Here is a 21208-nt window from a genome sequence, read left to right on the forward strand (position 1 = left end):
ACATGTATTGTACTTTGGCAGAATATTCGCGAGTAATGGTTTCACTCGGATCAGTATGGAGCACAAATCGAAAGCTCCAGGATGATACGAAAAGAAAAAAAAAAAAAATACAAAAAATGTGCATTTGGGCCTTTCATACTAGAAACGTGACTGCAGAACTAGAGAGAGAGAGAGAATGTACGGTCCCGTGTCAGGGATGTGTGTGTGTGAGGAAAGCACGGAGGGCAGGCTGAAAGGTGAAGGAGAGGAAAGAGGAGGCAGACGGGGGGGGGCTCACCTCCTGGTACTCCCCCAGAGGGGTGAGGTACTGCAGGATGAGCCGCTGCTCAATGGCGGGGGTGAGGGGGTACAGGTGGTAGTTGTTGCCGATGACCCAGGGGCTGGTCTCGGACCAGCTGCTGTTGGACAGCTCGTTGAAGGACCTCTCGGGATCGGGCAGCGAGAAGTTCAGCTTCTGCCGGGCCTTGCGCTCGCCCTCCCTGTCCGTCTTCTTCCACCCCGAGGCCCCGCCCTCTGCCCGGCCGGCCCCGCCCACCTCCGGGTACACGGGCTCCGCCGCCGGCTTGATGGAGGTGTGGCCCGCGGGCTTGTGGGCGGAGCCCGTTTTGAGTGGAGGCTCGGGCTGGAGCTCGGAGTCGGGTTTGTCCGCCTGGTTCTCGTTCCCCTCCTCGCGGTCCTCCTCCTCCTCCTGCCGGGCGGCCGTGTCGTTGCGTGGGGGGGACGGGGCGATCTCGAAGCCCCCGTCCACCGCCTCCTCGTCCAGCGGGAGGAGGGGCTCGCTCACCGCCTTGCGGGGGCTCGGCCGCTTGAACTCCGGCCGGCTCTTGGCGTCCTTATCCTGGAGCTCCCTCAGACGCCGCAGCATCAGGGGGACCTGCGGGACCACAGCGCTCTTAAAGGGACAGTACAGCCTTTATGCTTTTAAAGGGACAGTACTGCCTTTACGCTCTTAAAGGGACAGTACAGCCTTTATGCTCTTAAAGGGACAGTACAGCCTTTACTCCCTTAAAGGGACAGTACAGCCTTTAAGCCCTTAAAGGGACCGTACAGCCTTTACGCACTTAAAGGGATAGTACTGCCTTTACGCTCTTAAAGGGACAGTACTGCCTTTACGCTCTTAAAGGGACCGTACAGCCTTTATGCTCTTAAAGGGACAGTACAGCCTTTATGCTCTTAAAGGGACAGTACAGTCTTTACTCCCTTAAAGGGACAGTACAGCCTTTACGCTCTTAAAGGGACAGTACGGCTTTTACGGCCTTAAAGGGACAGTACAGTCTTTGCACCCTTAAAGGGACCGTACAGCCTTTAAGCTTTTAAAGGGACAGTACAGCCTTTATGCTCTTAAAGGGACAGTACAATCTTTACTCCCTTAAAGGCACAGTACAGCCTTTACGCTCTTAAAGAGACAGTACGGCTTTTACGGCCTTAAAGGGACAGTACAGTCTTTGCGCCATTAAAGGGACAGTACAGCCTTTACGCTCTTAAAGGGACAGTACAGCCTTTACGCTCTTAAAGGGACAGTACCGCCTTTACGCCCTTAAAGGGACAGTACAGCCTTTACGCCCTTAAAGGGACAGTACCGCCTTTAAGCCCTTAAAGGGACAGAACAGGCTTTACGCTCTTAAAGGGACAGAACAACCTTTACGCTCTTAAAGGGACAGTACAGCCTTTACGCTCTTAAAGGGACAGTACAGCATTTGCACCCTTAAAGGGACAGGACACTCTTTACACCTCTTCATATTAATTTATTTGGATCCAAATGCTTTGTCTACGCTTTAATCTTTTCAAATACATAATTGCTTTAGATTCAAATACTTCAAATACAAATACTTTTCTAACCTTTACTGAGTGTCTGGTGTATGGAACCTATGAAACACTCCCAGAAAGTGCAAACCCTGCCTGGTCCTCTTGGTTGGCTCAATTGCACCAGGCAAGATCAATTGAGCACAGAGAACAATTTGAATCCAAAACAATCCCTTTTCTGTCCTCAACTGTCCCAGGCCCATACCGTGTGAAATGAAGGATATCTCCCACACTTCCAGAAGTGGTCTAAACCAAACCATGTTCTGATACCAGCATCATGACGCGAGGAGAGGAGCGGATGACGACGCCAGAGATAAGACTTCAAAACTACAACAAATCAGCAAGACTCAAGAGGCTGCCCTAGCTTGCATAAGTCTATACATTTTCAAAAAGCATACCATATGTATTCCTTCCCACCAATGTTATCTGCATTCAAAACAAACCCGACATTAGCAATTAATAAATCACACTATCAATGCAATGCAATCCAATCGAACCTGCCGATCAAACTCACCGACACTTGCTGATTATGTCCGTAATAGATTTAACTCGGTTTGTGCTCAACTGCAGTAAAAGCAGCTACTATTGCAAAATCAATGACGTTGGCCTGCCATGAAACTATCAGAATGTCATGTCTTGTGAATTCTATAGTTCAAACATGGATTACCAATATTCATTACACAGTAAGCACAGCTGTAAACTCATAGAAATATATAATAAATATATGTGATATATATAAACTCATATGAATAAATAAAGCTTTGAAAGAACACATTTAATCAAATTCACAGGTCAGACTTTTATTTTGACCCATATAATGCGCTGGTTTCAGACTGATGAATGGCCTCTTCCTGTCCTGGCACTGATTTCATTTTAAGTACCAGAACACAGGGAGTTTGTTCACTGAACCTCTACGCTGTATGCCTGGGGAGGACAAGAGAAAACAAATCCGCCCACCTTTTTGGGACCTGGCCAAAATGTTCTAACCAATCAAGTGAGCTCAGTAAAGGTGCGTTTTAGGCGAACCCAGCAAGCTGAGACAAGGGGAAGAGGTGGTATACAGAGATGAGGTGTGTCCTAAAGATGAGGTATGTACTTCTCACCAGTGTTTAAACAGGTCCGTGTTTAGACACTGCTGCAGGAATTGACCTCAGTGTCTGCATTCTGAGCAGGGATAACAAAACAGTGTTGTTGCTGTGTGACTGGTAGACCTCACTATTTTTACATAACATCCATCATGTTCAGTGTACACTCCCAGAGCAAGGCTGTGGGGTGTAAGCAGCAGTAAACTTTCCGCGGAAGAGTGCGGGTGCTACCTGTATTTTGATTTGGAATAAGTCTATGTTGAATTCTTTAAGTGTGGAAGACAATGAGCACAAAACGGTCTCACCGTTCCTCGAATGTTGCCAGAGCACAACACAGGTATAAAATCTCTCAACAAAAGGCCAAATATGCAGCGGTTGTGAGTGTGGCCCCAGCAGTTGTCAGGGTTAGTGTCAGGGTAAGGGTAAGGGTTAGGTTAGGTTAGTAAAAAAAGAGAAAAAAAATCCCAAGTTGCCCTTTATCACCACCACTTGGGGGAAAAAAAAAGAGTTTACACTGGAGTTCTGGAGCGTTTAAGTAGGAAGAATTTGGTTCCTCTTGTGTTGGGAGTAGGTTCAAGGTTAGGCTTAGGTGGCTCCAAACTGACCACTTCTTGACCATTTGGGGTTAGTGCTAGGTTTAGGTGCCCAGTTGGGAGTTGGGTCAGGGTCAGGGTTAGGGGCAGGGATAGGGCTACAGTTAGGGTTAGGTTTAGGTTACCAGTTGAGAGTTCTCTTCGCGGTAGTTGGCGGCGATGTCCTGACTGTCCATGGCTCCCGCCAGCAGGCCGGTGGCATAGATGCGCAAAGGAGGGTCCGCCTCCTGGGCCCATTTAAACAGCTTCTCCACCACGCCCTCCTGTGGCAGGGCAGGGAACAGCAAGCAGGGTGAGGAGACAGGGGTTAAGGCCCATCCACACCAAGAACGAGAACTATAACGACAACGATGTGAACATCCATCCACACAGCTGAAGTAAACAGTCTCTAAGTCACCGTCGTTGTCATTTATAGTTGTGGTGTGGACACGACCATCCACGTGAGTTAGAGCGATTTCAAAAAACAACATATTTATAGTCGTTCTCATTCTTGGTGTGGATGGGCAGCCACACATACCACACAGGAGGCATCACTAAAAACACTCACTCCATCTCGACGCTCTGTTTTTCTGCCGGCTTTGTTTTTCTGCACATTTACGAGTGACTTCAGCTTGCCACCATTTTGTGACCCAGCATTTATTGCGTCATTGTTTTTCACCGTTCAGACCGGAAAGTGATGTCTGCTTTAACCTTCAATATTATGTTTGGGGTCTATTTGACCCCATTCAGTGTTTGACATCTCTTAAAAAACAGTATTAAAAAAACAAAAAAAACAAACATTGCACACGTGTTATGAGGGGTTAGCTCTGTAGCTGTATACAATGTAAGAAAATATAGACCCATTTTTATCTCAGATGTGTTAGTGAAAGGCCTGACCTTCTCCTGGAAGACGACGGCGGTCTCCAGGCCAGGCATGATGTTGAGCAGGAGACGGCAGGCTGCCGTGTTCAGGCTCAGCTCCCGGCTCGTCATCACATACGTGTTCAGCAGCTGTGGGCGGGGGGGGGACACAGGGCGTCATTTACCCATCTGCACACATTCTCACATACTGATGTCACATCCTATGTGCATCACACTGTTAGTTGGGCCATTTCATAACAACTCAAATGAAGTGCACGGCCGCATCTTTTCAATTTCGTTAATTTTTTGTGTGGTGGCAGAGACTGACGAGGAATGGAAGTCCTGAAAGTTTGGGCTTCATACACTGCTTCCTTTTTCAGCTAAAGCCATCTAAGTGATGGCTCCCTAAAAAAAGTGACAAGTTGAATGGAATCCAATTTTTTAATGCCCATAATTCTGCAAGCTAACTGCCAAATCTTTTGATATTTGGTATCGTGGGAGTACTTAGTGTGCAGAATTCAAATCTGATAAAAGAAAAAAAAAAGAATTCTCAGAAGAAACCATTTGAAAAGGCATCATATCTCAAAAAGTAAACAGCCTTTTCAGTTATCAGATATGAACAGACGGCATAATCAAGATCAACGCCCAAAACTTTCTACTTCCCACTTCCATTAACTAAACATGGAGGTGTGGACAATGACAAATTAATATAATATTGAAAATACAACAACTTGCACTGAAATGTATTTTGATCAATTTTGAAGTAGAAATGCAGAGTAACCCCCCCCCCTCCCCCCACTCGCTCGCTGCTAAAGGCAGCGGTTTGTGACGTTTGACAACCGTGCTAAAAAGGATAAATGTCCAACACAGACTGAAGACTCGCCTCTGCAGCACCACTGCTCTTCTGACCCTCCTTAACCATCCACCTTAGTTTGTAATTTCCTTTCAACACAAGCTGAAACGGAAGTTAGAGCAGCACTAGCTACCACATTATGACGTGAACATGAGTGAAATGGACGTTCCAGGGTAATTTTTGAAGGGCGGGGAGTCGATTTTGACTGCTATCGAATGATGAGGGGGATATCAAACAAGGACCAGCACAGCTGTGTGAAAAGGATTCTGATCGGCCCATTGGTAGAAGATTACATCAAATCTCGCAAAATAAAATTTTCAAGGAAGTAGATGGAAAAACATTTGGTGTAAAAATACACAAGTATTAAAATGGCATACATTCTTTGGAATATGTACTTTAAGAAGTGAACTGATGTAGATAATGACTAATGTACACTTTACCTATGCCAATTCGCTACACTCTAGACGGGTCTTTTCACCGCATACTGATAAAAATAAAATTTAAAAAAACCACACTTCCCCTGTCACCATGACAACACACAGCATTCAGATAAAGGCACAAGCACTTTAAATTGAATTATGTTCCCCAAAAAATATCTGGGGCTCCAAAAGTTTGACTTCCATTTAGTCTTCTTCGACTGTCAGTTGTATGAAATATAAATGAGCCCTGTAAGAATGTGACTTCACTCTCTCTAGATGTTTTCATTCACAAGACGTGACAAAAAAACATTCAGAGGTTGCAATAGGCAATTGTATTTTGTAGTTGGTGTTTGGAGACTAGTTCTCCTGGGTCCGTGTTCAAAGCATGTACGACCTACACGACCCTCAGAAACTCAGCCAGGTCTCGAGGGGTGAGGTTGTAAAACTGAACCGAGTCAGAGATTAGCGTGAGGTTGAAAAACTTAACCGAGTCAGAGACTAGCGTGAGGTTGTAAAACTGAACTGAGTCAGAGATTAGCGTGATGTTGTAAAACTTAACCGAGTCAGAGATTAGCGTGAGGTTGTAAAACTGAACAGTCAGAGATTAGCGTGAGGTTGTAAAACTGAACAGTCAGAGATTAGCGTGAGGTTGAAAAATTTAACCGAGTCAGAGATTAGCGTGAGGTTGTAAAACTGAACCGAGTCAGAGACTAGCGTGAGGTTGTAAAACTGAACCGAGTCAGAGATTAGCGTGAGGTTGTAAAACTGAACCGAGTCAGAGACTAGCGTGAGGTTGTAAAACTGAACTGAGTCAGAGATTAGCGTGATGTTGTAAAACTTAACCGAGTCAGAGATTAGCGTGAGGTTGTAAAACTGAACAGTCAGAGATTAGCGTGAGGTTGAAAAATTTAACCGAGTCAGAGATTAGCGTGAGGTTGTAAAACTGAACCGAGTCAGAGACTAGCGTGAGGTTGTAAAACTGAACCGAGTCAGAGATTAGCGTGAGGTTGTAAAACTGAACCGAGTCAGAGACTAGCGTGAGGTTGTAAAACTGAACCGAGTCAGAGACTAGCGTGAGGTTGTAAAACTGAACAGTCAGAGATTAGCGTGAGGTTGTAAAACTGAACAGTCAAAGATTAGCGTGAGGTTGTAAAACTGAACAGTCAGAGATTAGCGTGACAGAAGCACCCATGGCAGCCCCTCCATCCCGCCCAGCGGAGGCCTTACCGCGTTGGTGAAGTCATCGTTCTTGAAGAGAATTTTGAGCAGGTGTCCCAGCATGCAGTCCGGGTCGGCCCTCCCTGAAAGAGTGAAGGAGCACAGAATGAGCTGAATCAACACGGCAGGCGCACAGGAGAAGGAATTGAAACACGTCTGATCATAAACACTGCTGGGTGTGTGGTACAGTACAACCATACTACATTACAACCTGGTCATAAATCCTGCTGGGTACATAGTATAGTACAACCTTACTACAGTGTAAACATACTACAGGACAACTGTACTATAGGACAACTAGGTCTTAAACACTGCTGGGTCTCTGGTACAGCACAACCGTACTACAGTACAACCTGGTCATAAACACTGCTGGCCTATGGAACAGTACAACCGCACCAGAGTACAACCTGGTTATAACACTGCTGGTCTATGATACAGAACAACCATACTACCTGGTCATAAAGCCTGCTGGGAACATAGTACAGTACAACCTTACTACAGTATAAACATACTACAGTAGAACTGTACAACAGCACAACCGCACTACAGTAAAGGCATACTTCAACCGTACCATAACCTTACTACAGTTACTCTAGTACAACCGTACTACAGGACAACCAGAGCTTCAGTCCTCCACCAATGACATCCATAGTGTCGGACAACAACAAGGCCTCTGAAACGGTCCTGGGAGCCCTTCAGCTATAACTGGTCAAATTAGTCTTGTGGGATTTTAGGCATAGTTGTTAATATTTATCTCATCAGATTAAGGCACATCCTTACGTTACAATTACTTCTTCAGTCATACTTACAGCATTGCCGTCTTCAAGCATTACTATAAAGATCAGTCTGGTGAGATTTTAAACATTGCTGTTCGGAATGCTTAACTGCAAACATATTTATACATAGAATCAAAGTCCCTGACTGGTGGATATCCATGGATAATGGTTCAAATACGTAGTCATGTTGGATTCAAATAGGTTTCTGTGCTCGTAATCTTGGCTGGTGCAACTGAGCCAACCAAGAGGACCAGAAGGCCAGAGGTCCAAATACACCAGACAAGCTCAGTAAAGCGTATAAAATAGGAAACCGCAATACTACCAGAAGAGTGAAATGGTTCCATGTTTCCCAGATAAGAGGCTAGTTATTCTGTATGAAGCACCTCAGGCATAAGACATGCAGTGCAGTGTGTATGTATTTGGACAGTTTGTACAATTTATGTTCTTTTGGCTCCAGCACATTGGATTTGAAAGTAAAAAAAATAAATGTGGGGTTAAATGCAGACTGTGACCTTTAATTTGAGGGTATTTACATCCATATTGGGTGATGTGTGAATGCATCCAGACTATATACTGACTGGAATTAAGACTATATACTGAAAGCTTTCTTACACCTGCACTAAGGAAGAGATTGAATACGCCCGACTATTCGGAAGCAGCTGAGAACTCAAACATCCAATTACTTTCGGCCCCCTAAAACGGGGGTCTATGTATAAAAAGGGAAGTGATTCCTATACGCACCACCCAATATGAATGCAAAAATTAAATTACAAATAAATTAAAAAGGGCAGTCTGCACTTCAACCTCACATTCATGGTTTCATTTCTAATCCAATATGTTGGAGTACAGAGTCAAAAGAACAGAAATTGTACCGCTGTCCAAATACTTATGCACTGTGCACGTGTGCTCTTCAGCAGAGAGGCAGGGCTGACGGAAGACTGGGCCCCACCTGGATGGCGGTCGTCGAACGGATCGGGGTCCGCTTTGTGGTACTCCTCCGTTTCCCGCTCAATCAGCTCTGAGATCCTGCAACACACGCACGCACACGCACACACACACACACACACACACACACACACACACACATTTTTACCAGCCCAACTCACAAGCAAAGCTGCAGAGATTCAGTACCACATGCTCTTTGTGCTATAATACAAAAGGTACCAGCAACCCCTGGAATTTTCACCTGCAATTTGAAATTTCCAAATTAACATTTTTTTCATTGACAGTGCAAAACAATGTGGAAATGTAAGGTGGGTGATGTCAAAAATGGTATGAACAGAGAAAGATATGACCCTTTTCCCATCGAGCTAATGAGAACATTAACCTTACATAAATACACACCCTTTGGAGTCACCCGGCTGACAATCGGTTTCGTATTCTTAACACCGACTGTTCTCTCGGGGTACTGCTGAAGCCACAACAGTGCGATTTGATTATTTGAAAATCCATTAAGGGGGCGGGGCCAAGTTCAATACTGAGCCAATGGACGGTCTGCACTACGCGGGGGTTAGCGACTAAAGACTGTCGTGTAAACTATCAGCAAAACAGCACTGAGCACTAACTTTGTGAGGATGGAGACCATGTCCGGGGTACTGCCCTGCTGCTCCCGTTCCCACTGCTCCAAAAGGGCCGTCAGCTCCGCCTTCGTGTCCACACTGGCAGACGGTGAAGCCATGGCGTTGCCTGGGAAACGAGAGTAGGGTAACACCGATAAATTTCCATCGCAGCTACACGTTATACTAGCCTAATGACGAAGGACCAACGGGATACAATCAGCGTTCCTCTTTCCCAAAGGAATAGGTCTTCGTTAAAATTTGGATTCTACTTCTGGTTTGCGGGGTGGGGGTTCTTCAAATTAGTTATAAATATGTGGAGTGGAGGAGAACCAGGCGCCCCGACGTGCACTTTTAGTTGCAGATGCGAGGCAACGTTGTGTCCAGGCGCCGGCTTTATCAAAGCGTGCGAATTCGACCTGCCAACAGCCGCCACACACGCAACGCTCACTTCACAGCGGAGGGATTATATGGTTATCTTTATTTATAATTTATAATTATGCCAAATATAAACACACTGCGACGGTTCATTTTAAGCGTTTTAGGATGTGAATAAACAATCTGTTTTCAGGACGTCATAACGTCACTAATTTTAGGACCGAAGCATTGGGATGAATCTAAATAACAAAAAAGATAGAAATGTAATTTAAAACCTTCGTTTTACATTAAAATAAACTCGAACAAGTTAAATAGGGCCTTGGACAGTCACTAAAGGGTTAACACGCCAGTTGGCTAGCTAACTGTCACGCTGCATCTCCAGCTAAAGCTCGCTACAGTTATAAAGCCAAATGTTCTATCAGGTGCACGGCTGTTGGGGGCAGATGTCTGATTCTGACATTGGGTAGGCTACCAGGCATGCCAGCAAATTGACTACACAAAGTATACAGCTAGCGATCAAAGTATATAACTACAATAGCTCGTATCAGTCCTGTAATTTACACAGTTAGCTAGCTGGTATGCTACACTGATAATGTTAGCGCTAGCACATTGGCGGCCAAGTTCATTTTTCACAGAAGTGTTGCGGAGTGCTTCAGACTGCACAGCGGCAGCAGACAGCGGCAGTCTGTATACAACTTCTAGCTATAGGCGAACGCGCCCCTTGTTAGCTAACATTACTAAATGCAGTTCAGTCCCTTCACGCAAATGTCTGCTGTGGTTTTACTAACTTTTGCATGTTTGTCAGGCATTCCGCTAGCTTGGTTAACACCACTATCTTCATGTTTTGTTCAGTTCACGTGTAAAGCGCGACTGGCTGGCTAACGAGCTAGTTAGTTAGCTGGCGTGCTACCTCGCGAACTCATGCAACTTCCGAAAATAGTTAGTCAAAGCAAAAAAATGTAGCTAGTAAGACATTTCGTGTGCAAGCCTAGCGGACTAGCTTCATCAAATCATGCTAGTTAATCGTATCATAAAACTGCTGCTAACGGCAGGTAGCTTGCTAGTTATGCTAGAGTTACTGTTAGCCAGTGGAAAAAAAACTCAACCTGACTGGTTTCTGACAGGATCAGCGACTTCCATATCAGAACGTCTCACCTCACGGTCCCGCTCAGTTTTCAACCCCAACCGTGTAACTTTAACTGCAACGAAACTATGTAACAGAGAATACTTGCTATCACTAATTTGTCAATATTGTAGGTATTCTCCCCGCCACATTTATGATCTCACACGCTCAGGTTCTATCGTGGGTTTATTATGGCGACCACGCTGAATCGTCATCAACTGCGACTGCAGTCGAGTTTTGATGGCGTATTATAAAAATGAAAGTGTTGCGGTCTGGCTGCTGTAGTTTCAACATTGCTTTCGTTTTTGCAGTCTTCGGTTCAATTGCGCTCACACTTGACGCTAATTCTTCTTAAACCATGGGGTTTGGCATATAGAGAAATAAATGAACAGTGAAACTTATGAGTGTATGAGTGTATCTGAAATCAATCACAAGGAAAATAATAATAATAAATGAAAATCACAATATTTACATAAAATATTTTTATTAAGAGGGCAACAATATTAGCTGTGTCATGAGTACATTGTCGGTTAAATACATTAGACTGTACATTACAATGTTTTCTCCTCATTTTCAGTGGTTATGGTACTGGATTACAGTATTTTCCCATTATTTTATATTTGCATTGGTCAATAAAATAAATGGACATGGGGTATTCGTTCCAGTTCTTTCATAGTTGACTAATGTAGGCTCACACATTAAATAGCATGAATTTCGTTGGTAATATAAATAGCAATACAGAAACAGAAAAAAGGGAATGTATTTAATATGGTAACCACTGACATTTGACTTAAAATATACCAGTAACAAGGTTTTAGAGAATAAAGTGTACATAATGATCATCTATGCTAAAATGAAAATAATCTCTCAAAGATCACGTCCTAATTATTGATATATTTTCAAAATAGATTTTATGTTGGTAGCTTTAATTGATTGCAGAGGTTGATATGATCTACACAATTGTTTTTTCTCCCCAAAAACAGAAATACTGGAACACGTTAATTGTATGTAATTCCTCGCTGTAAATAATTAAATAGAAAACGAGAGTGTGCAAAAAAACATTCTACAGGAGGAAGTATTATTTCAATGATAACAGTATTGAAAAATAATGAAATAACAAACATTTCACTTGTGACTCATGCTGTGGACACAAAATAACACTAGATGGAGACAGCTAACAGTCCTACGTTTTGTGTTTCTGTAAGAAATGTTACTGATTCCGCAGAAACACCTTACTTTAATGACTCTAAAAATATGAACAGCACAAAATGCAAACACACTTTTCTAACTCTGTTGTAAAACATACAATTATGTGCGTTGTGTCAGAATCATTGTATAAAAAAGCACAATTTGAACCACAGTCTGGTTCTGTGTTCCTAGCCTATAAAAATAATACATTTACAATAAAATACACATTGAAGCAAGGACATTGACTGCATGTATCAAGTGCTTTATGACAGCTTAGTAAATGATCCGTTTTAAAACTAACTCAACCATTGCAATCACATTCGAATGCCCTGGGAATGCCGATGTTCTTAAAGCCATGATATAGCAGCTGTTTATCTAAATTCAGACTGTACTGTCCTACTGGGTGTGTTATGTACTATGCTGTACTATGGTCCGTACTATGATCTGCCTGAAGACAGGGGCGACTGTGTTTATTTTAAAGAAAAGATTATACTATGCAGATACATATTCTTGGTCACACAAGAAGAACTTACATTATGTGCTGTGAAAGAAAGAATCACTGACAAAATAAATCACAAGTCATGTAAGAATTCACATGCAGCAGAGAATGTAATAACATGTATTACTGTATGATCATTTCAGTGTTAGTTAATCTAGTGTTGAACACTTAAGAAACCTTGAAATTGGATAATTTCTTGTTACAAATGTCTAGGTACATTTTGACTTTCTGAATTATCAGTAAGGTCTCTATATTCTGTTCTTCCATTAAACAACATTCACAACGTTCTTTAGAATCCTTCCTGGTATAATATCATATGCTTCACCAGCTCCAGAAAAAGAGTTTGAAAGTCAAAAACAGTTTTGTTTAATGTGTTTCCTGTTCTGAATTTGCCATGGTCTGGCATATGAACAGAATATTAGAAATGAATATAAAAATGTGAAAAAGGTACAACCCCCACATTTAAAGATTTACAATGTACCAAACCTAAATGGAAAAACATGCACAAATCGCAGTGCTTTATGATGCGGGGAGGCTGGTTCCACACTCCCAGTCCATCTGGAAAATCCTGGCCTTGGTTACCGGGATGCTTGAAGACATTTTCTGCTTTTAAGATGTTGAGGAGGTGCTGAAACACGCCAGAGAAGGCCTTTATCACTTTGATTCTGCGGGGCTCTGGGGTTTCATCCGTTCCAGATGCGGCCGAGTGGCGACTCCTCGGCTCCGGAGAGCGGCCGTTCCCCACGCCGCTCCCGACCGCGGGGAAAACGGGATCGCCGTAGCGTGAAGCGCTTCTGGCAACCTGTCCGAAAAAAGTAGACACGCTCCGCGGCGGAAACGCGAAGCAGATTTACCCAGCACGGTCCACACGCACGGAAACCCCGAAAACAAGATGGACGCCGCATCTGGAGTGCTGCGGCGGGGACACGGGAGGGGAATTATGGGTAGGGAGCGTGTGCCGTCCGCCTTAAAGTCGGTCGGCGCTCCCGAGTGAACCGGTTCATGCCGGCAAGTCTGGGAGACTCGGGGGGGGGGCGGGACAACGGGGAAAAGGGACACAGGCATTCGTCAAAGTCTACAGCGTTAAATGAAACAAAATGGAGGCTAGATTTTCTGCGCCTGTCCCATTTTCCCCTGCCGCCCTGTGTCTGAGGATATATGTTATCACGCGTCAAAAAAAACGAAACAAAATGGAGGCTAGATTTTCGGCGCCTGTCCCATGTCCCCCTGCGGCCCTCGGCCCGGCCCCTACGCCCCGGCGGGCGGGGGCAGGGGCCCGTGGCGGCGGACGCGGGCCTTGGCGGCCTGCTGCTTCCACTTGAGGTTGCGCAGCTTGTTCTGCCTCCTCTTCTCCCGCCACCACAGCTGCTCGCAGTACTCATCCGCGCTCAGCCCCGCCCCGCCCAGCAGCTGCAGCTCCTTGTAGCTCCGCGGGGTGTGGGCGTACGGGGCCACGGGGCCCCGGGCCGCGGGCTGGGGCAGGGCGGGGGCCGGGGCGGGGGCCGGGGCCGCGGCCACACGCTCGGCGGGGAGCACGCGCAGCGCGTAGCGGGCTAGCGGCCGGGAGAAGGAGTGCTCGCGGGCCGTGCACACGTACACGCCCGAGTCGGCCGGCTCCAAACGCTGCAGGAGAACGCCCCGCTGCATGGGCACCACACGACCCTCACTCCACAGCAACTGAGAGAGAGAGAGAGAGAGAGGGAGAGGGAGGGAGAGAGAGGGGGAGAGGGAGAGAGAGGGAGGGAGGGAGGGAGGGAGGGAGAGAGAGAGAGAGAGCGAGGGAGAGAGAGGGAGGGAGAGGGAGAGAGAGAGAGGGAGGGAGAGGGAGAAAGGGAGGGGGAGAGAGAGAGAGAAAGGGAGGGGGAGAGAGAGGGAGAGAGAGGGAGAGAGAGGGGGAGAGGGGGAGAGAGAGAGAGAGGGGAGAGAGAGGGAGAGAGAGGGAGGGAGAGGGAGATAGAGAGGGGGAGAGAGGGAGGGAGAGGGAAGGGGAGAGGGAGAGAGAGCGAGGGAGAGAGAGGGAGGGAGAGGGAGAGAGAGGTGATGGGGAGGGAGAGAGGGAGAGAGGGAGGGAGAGAGAGAGGGGTGATGGGGAGGAAGAAAGAGGAAGAGAGAGGGGGAGAGAGAGGGAGGGAGGGGGTGATGGAGAGAGAGGGAGAGGGGTGATGGAGAGAGAGGGAGGGGTGATGGAGAGAGGGAGAGAGAGAGAGAGAGGGAGAGAGAGGTGAGGGGGTGCTTGAGTTCATCAGAAGACTCTGCGCAATCCCCAGTTCTGGGACAAACATTCTATCTTTATTTGAGATGTCCAACATTTTTAGACGGCAGTAAATTTCCTACAAGCCGCTGAAAATACATTTTAAGCCGCCTTTCTTCACCAACATTCAGACCAAATGTCCTCTTTCGTAAGATCGGACATATTGAATGCACAATTGAAAATTCCTAAACTTCAGAGTTCTGAGACAAGGTTTCCCTACAGACAGCGGACCAATAGGAATTCCTGTGTGCCTCATAAAGTATCCACGACTGGCCTGAGTTCAGCAGCACACTGGGAATGTTCCAGAGCTTTCCGCCGTGCCCCCTCCCTCACCTCTCTGCTGCTCTGCTCCTGCTGCTGCACGCTCCACCTGACCTCGGTCTGCGGCGACCGCGGGACGCACTCCAGGAACGTGGAGTTACTCTCCACCCCGTAGACCACCTTCTCCTCCACGCCGTCTGAACCTGCAAACACAGCGGTCTGGGTTACCGCACTGTCACCCTCTCGCCACTAGAGGGAACCTTACAGTCAGGGAAATCAAAGGCTCCTATGATAGCTCAATTAAGGTGAGGTTATAGATTCAAGCATTTTGGTATACTATATTATATAATATTATATGCTGATGGTAACGTTACCAAAACTGCTACCACAGTTAAAAGTGGTGAACATTGTTAGTGTCCGTCTTAGGAATGCAAAAGTGCAATATGACCCAGAAGGCATTGAAAGCCCATTTATAATCGACTAGTATAAAGTTAGCTGACCAAACCAGCAGATTTAGTTTTGTAAGCAGAATGAATTACCGTTGCACACCTAAGCCATATTTACACAACCGTTCCTGTAACTACTCCAGAAGGAGAGTCAGGCAATACAGAAAGAGGGTGTAAATGATGACGTCTAAAGAGGTAGCAGGTCCAGCTGGTGAGAAGGGTCTAATGATCTGATTTGAGGATATGAGGGAGCAGCCACAGAACAGCAGGGACGAGGGCTGCACTGAGATGACATCCAGCACGAGTGAAACGCAAAGCAGGAGACGGGAAACCGGACCTGTTTCAAATACTCTTTACTGAGCTTGTCTGGGGTATTGGCCCTGATGGAAAATCCAGCTATGAGCAGCTTGAAATGACCAGCTACCAGCCGTTTCAAAACCTAGCTTGACCAGTTTTCTTTCAGCAGGGGGAATCATTGAAATACTATCAAAAAGTGCAAATCCCACCTTCTCTTGTTTGGCTCAGTTGCGCCAGCCAAGATCAGGCGAGCCCCGAAAAGTATTTCAATCCATAACAGTTCCGTATTTGACCCAGGCCCGGTTGAGAGCTGTGTCACAGATCAGCGAGGTGCTCAGGGGTGGTGGTCTTCGATTCTTTAGGCGTATGCAGAAAACTACACTAACACCCCAGCTGCACCCGACACCCCCGGTCTGTGATGAAAGCAAAACGCAGCGTTCCGGCGCGGTGCCTGGGCGGCCGTGGACATGGCGGATAGCGGTGGTTACCGTCCTCCAGGTCGTAGCACTGGCTCCGGGGGTCCCCGAACCTCACGTCCTGTCTGCGGGCGCGCCTGTGAGGCCAGAGGAAACGCGCGTCAGCTCTCTCCTTTTCAGCAGCCAGCTCCATTTCCAAATTCGGCAAACTCGCCACCGATTATACCTTTCTCTTAACAGCTCTTAACAGCTGAATACCTATCATTCCAGAGTCTGACAGACCAGATGTTCACTTACAAAAGATAAGATATAGAAAGATGACCATGACAAGAGTTAAGGTACACAAACATATACACGAAATATACACATACAGTAATACACACATTAGTACACATAAAATAAGAAAGGAAAATGCAATACTAATATGTGTCCTATGCAGGTGAAAAGTTTGTGTTCCTTAATAATAATAATAATAATAATAATAAGGTGAACAAACATATCATTACCCGCATAGTACATACAAAAACGTAAAATAAGGACACTGAAAGAAACCAAAAGGCCAAACTATCGGTCATTAATCAACAGAGTCCTTGGCAGAGAGCAGAGCACAGTCCATGGGCCCAGCTTCCTGCTGTAATGTGTGTTCACACATTATCGCTAACACATTATCATTTGTCAAGATAATATGTCCAGTGGAAATGCTTTAGATTTAGGCACACGTCAGGCCATGTACACAATGAATTTATGCTTATGGTATTGCTATTATTCTGAGAAAAAACTGAACAGAGTCAGGCTGTAGCCTGGTGCAATAACTAAAATATATTATTTTAACCTTAATGTCACATCTTACCAAGATTTGATTTCCCTACACTACTTAGGGAATAAGTGAAACAAAAATGTGAATATGTGAATTGACAGAAATCTGACATCAATCATTGTATTAAATTGATTCATTGAGTTTTTTTAGTATGATGAATGTCCTGTTAAAACATTCATTTTTCTAATTTCAGTAAAGTGCTTTTCTTATCAGCAGGAGATTAGATTGAGACCTTGCACTTGGTCCAGGGTAAATCTCTAAACAAAGGACATCGAACTAATCAAAATGGATATTTTTGCATGCTTTTACAGTTAATTAAATACACCATAAACAATTATGATCAAGCATATCCACATACTGAAAACATTTGACAAAGATCTTTAAACAAGTCTAACAAACCAAACTTCCAAAAGGCCTGAACAAACAAGGTTTGATGGAAATTTGGGTAAAATACCTGTTTGAACTTTAGCTCACTAGAATGATGGGCACAGTGATGTCTGATGATGATGTGTATGGACATGGTATGATTAGAGGGTGTGAGTATAGACAGGGTATGAGTATAGGCAGTGTTGGGTATGTGCAGGGTGTGGGTATAGGGTATGTGTGGGTATAGGCGGGATGTGGATATAGGGTATGTGTGGGTATAGACAGGGTGTGGGTATAGGGTATGTGTGGGTATAGGCGGGGTGTGGATATAGGGTATGTGTGGGTATAGGCAGGGTATGAGTATAGGCAGTGTTGGGTATGTGCAGGGTGTGGGTATAGGGTATGTGTGGGTATAGGCGGGATGTGGATATAGGGTATGTGTGGGTATAGGCAGTACTGGGTACAGGGTATGTGTGGGTATAGGCAGGGTGTGGGTATAGGGTATGTGTGGGTATAGACAGGGTGTGGATATAGGGTATGTGTGGGTATAGGCAGTGCTGGGTATAGGCCTGAACAAACAAGGTTTGATGCAAATTTGGGTAAAATACCTGTTTGGGTATAGGGTATAGGGTATGTGTGGGTATAGGCTGATGATCATGTGTATGGACAGGGTATGATTAGAGGGTGTGGGTATAGACAGGGTATGAGTATAGGCAGTGTTGGGTATAGACAGGGTGTGGGTACAGGGTATGTGTGGGTATAGGCAGTGCTGGGTATAGGGTATGTGTGGGTATAGGCAGGGTGTGGGTATAGGATATATGTGGGTATATGTGGGTATAGACAGGGTGTGGGTACAGGGTATGTGTGGGTGTAGGGTATGTGTGGGTATAGACAGGGTGCGGGTACAGGGTATGTGTGGGTATAGGCAGGGTGTGGGTACAGGGTATGTGTGGGTATAGGGTGTGTGTGGGTATAGACAGGGTGTGGGTACAGGGTATGTGTGGGTATAGGTGGGGTGTGGGTACAGTGTATGTGTGGGTATAGGGTATGTGTGGGTATAGACAGGGTGTGGGTACATGGTATGTGTGGGTATAGACAGTGTGTGGGTACAGGGTATGTGTGGGTATAGGCAGGGTGTGGGTATAGGGTATATGTGGTTATAGACAGGGTGTGGGTATAGGGTATGTGTGGGTATAGGCAGGGTGTGGGTGTAGGGTATGTGTGGGTATAGACAGGGTGTGGGTATAGGGTATGTGTGGGTATAGGCAGGGTGTGGGTATAGGGTATGTGTGGGTATAGACAGGGTGTGGGTGTAGGGTATATGTGGGTATAGGCAGGGTGTGGGTATAGGGTATGTGTGGGTATAGGCAGGGTGTGGGTATAGGGTATGTGTGGGTATAGACAGGGTGTGGGTATAGGGTATGTGTGGGTATAGACAGGGTGTGGGTATAGCGTATGTGTGGGTATAGATAAGGTGTGGGTATAGGGTATGTGTGGGTATAGGCAGGGTGTGGGTATAGGGTATGTGTGGGTATAGACAGGGTGTGGGTGTAGGGTGTGTGTGGGTATAGACAGGGTGTGGGTATAGGGTATGTGTGGGTATAGACAGGGTATGGGTATAGGGTATGTGTGGGTATAGACAGGGTGTGGGTATAGGCAGGGTGTGGGTATAGGCGAGGTGTGGGTATAGGGTATGTGTGGGTATAGGCAGGGTGTGGGTATAGGGTATGTGTGGGTATAGACAGGGTGTGGGTATAGGGTATGTATATCTGACCTCTTGTTACTGGGGAAGTAGCCGCTGCAGGCGTGCCCGTCCCAGGCGCAGTAGGGGTCTCTGGAGAGGCAGCAGTCTGCACACGCCCTGCCGTACAGCCCACACCGCTGCAGGCCCAGCTGGGCCACGCCCGCGTCGCTGCTCACGAACAGCAGCTGCTGCACGCGCAGAGGAGGAGGAGAGAGAGAGGAGGAAGAGCAGGGGAGAGAGGAGACAGGAGGAAGAGGAGAGGAGAAGAAGAAGATGAGAGAAGAGGGAGAGCAGGAGAGAGGAGGTGAGGAGGAAAGAGGAGGAAGAGAGAGGAGAGAGGTTCACACCTTCAGCCACCAGGCTGTGCCCTAGCATTAGCATCTTTAGCACTTTCTTACTTGTGTTTACTGTGTAGCACAGTGTATGTCACAAACACACCGCCAGTAACAAAGAGTCAACAACAAAGAGGGCTAACATGCCGAGAGTCATGTCCTGTCAGCTAAACTGTAGTGTGGAATGACCCAGAGGCTTTTTGGATGAGGGGGCTTTGAGCAAAGCTTCTCCTGAGTAAAAAAGTATTTTACACTTATTTCACATGGTCCACGTGTCTCAGATGACAAAAACATGTTGTGTTTTAATTTAATTTCCCTGATATTAAGATAAATACTGTATAAAGCTCAGGGAAGCCAGACGCAGGGTCTCAGGAGGTTACAATGGCATAATTGTTTTTTGCTGCATACAGTTGCATTATAAAAGTAATACATAGCCTTTACTGCATTAAAGTCAATGAAATGTCTGTCCTTAAACACACACTAAACACATGTAAAGTATCCAATGAAATCCATTCACCCAGCGTCCAATCTAAGCTATTGTGCAGTCCTTTATTTCCACCGCAGGAAACTCACCCGTTTGGTTGACAGCTCCATGTTCAGGACAGGGGTGGGCTTCTGTCAGTTGAAGAGAAAAGGCAGCGTGTTAACAAGCAAGACCACAAAACCCTCAGCGCTACGCACTTTTATTGACTTTTTCTCTTTCTCTAGCGGCGAACAAAGAGGTTTTTGGAAAACGAGGCCGAAGATAAAAAAAACTTTTTCCGGCTCACTGGTTCATTTCGACCAGGCGGCGCTGCGGACTCTCGAGAGTGCCCTTTCTTTTCAAACGACTTTGTGTGGGTTTCGGACGATTACCTCCCGATTGCAGGTCTCTAGGCGACTCCTTCGTGAATGTCTGCCAAGGCTGGAGCCCTCCGAGACAACAGCCCACGCCACTGCACTCAAACTGCCCCTCTTCCACAGAGAAGCTAATGAAATACCCACAATCCCCTTCACCTCCCTGCCGGACCTGCTTATATTTTTATATTGCACTTTACTTTTTCTTATTTCTTTATTTTAAGACGGAACTACTTCTGTTTACAGGACTGTAAATGCCATTTACATTCCAAGAACAAATCTTGATTGCCTTTTTTTTCCTGGTGTTTCCCATAAAATACATTGGAGATTGTGTGTCTGGAGATGTGTTACCATACTAAAGGACTGTAAATTCCTTGCTGTAAAACCCGGCTGTGCCAGCTTGATCAGCTTGAAAATTGAGCTGGCCAAGCTGGTCATGAAGCTGGTCTAGCTGGGTATGAACTGGTCAACCAGCACGGCCAAGCTGGTCATAAAGCTGGTCTAGCTGTGTACAAGCTGGTCAACCAGCTAGCGTTGGTAGCTTGTCTGAGCTGGTAGTACTGGTCAACCAGCAACCAGCTGTTTCAAAACCTAGCTTAAAAAAAACCTAGATTTTTCCGCTGGGAAGCTAATTGATGATCAACACACCAACTGTCAGGATGACTGAGAAAATAGAATAGACAAGCTCCACAATGCTCTCCTTTGCTCACTGGGCCCTCTAACACCAAACCCTTTCACTTTTGGGGCTCAGAACAACATCCCATGTATTTAATCTTCTTCTGTATAATCAACGCATGTGGCCCGTTTGGAGAACAGCTGAAAATCTCCCCTTTTAATTCAAAATGAAGATAGATGGGTCTTGTTCTGGTCGTCAAGCCCATCTGCTAACAGACGTATTTAGATTCTCTGGGAAAACGCTGCAGACCCCTTTTCTCTCGTGTGTTATTTCTGTTCTCCTCCCTGGTGTAAAATCCAGCTATCACCAGCTTTAAATACCAACTACCAGCTGTTTCAAAACACAGCTTGAGTATGGAGTATTGTGAGTAAGGAGCTGGTCTGAACTGGTCAACCAGCTAAACCATGTCAAGCTTGGAGCCAGTCTGAACTGGT

At 45.8% G+C, this 21208-nt stretch overlaps 2 protein-coding genes across 5 annotated transcripts in view; both read right to left on the bottom strand.

Annotated features, from left to right (window-relative positions):
- Positions 1-10846, bottom strand: part of LOC133110267 (DDB1- and CUL4-associated factor 1-like) — a 29818-nt gene extending 18972 nt beyond the window's left edge. The window contains exons 1-7 of one of the 2 annotated variants that reach the window (XM_061220243.1): positions 10677-10846; positions 9153-9273; positions 8537-8613; positions 6821-6894; positions 4358-4471; positions 3607-3744; positions 278-874 (exon numbers count right to left, since the gene is read on the bottom strand). In XM_061220243.1, the coding sequence (XP_061076227.1) occupies positions 278-874; positions 3607-3744; positions 4358-4471; positions 6821-6894; positions 8537-8613; positions 9153-9265 (1113 nt within the window). In that variant the 5' untranslated portion in view covers positions 9266-9273; positions 10677-10846. Of the gene's footprint in view, positions 1-277; positions 875-3606; positions 3745-4357; positions 4472-6820; positions 6895-8536; positions 8614-9152; positions 9274-10627 lie in introns of both variants that reach the window. The other variant, XM_061220242.1, reaches the window with a different exon arrangement.
- A 265-nt stretch (positions 10847-11111) lies between these two features.
- Positions 11112-21208, bottom strand: part of si:dkey-49n23.1 (semaphorin-3D) — a 77970-nt gene continuing 67873 nt past the window's right edge. For 2 of the 3 annotated variants that reach the window (XM_061219356.1, XM_061219357.1), the window contains exons 14-18: positions 19835-19876; positions 18960-19117; positions 16075-16139; positions 14916-15046; positions 11112-14008 (exon numbers count right to left, since the gene is read on the bottom strand). In XM_061219356.1, the coding sequence (XP_061075340.1) occupies positions 13580-14008; positions 14916-15046; positions 16075-16139; positions 18960-19117; positions 19835-19876 (825 nt within the window). In that variant the 3' untranslated portion in view covers positions 11112-13579. The remainder of the gene's footprint in view (positions 14009-14915; positions 15047-16074; positions 16140-18959; positions 19118-19834; positions 19877-21208) is intronic. The other variant, XM_061219358.1, reaches the window with a different exon arrangement.

The sequence above is a fragment of the Conger conger genome, chromosome 14 (assembly GCF_963514075.1).
Source record: "Conger conger chromosome 14, fConCon1.1, whole genome shotgun sequence".
In the NCBI taxonomy this organism is placed as follows: domain Eukaryota; kingdom Metazoa; phylum Chordata; class Actinopteri; order Anguilliformes; family Congridae; genus Conger; species Conger conger.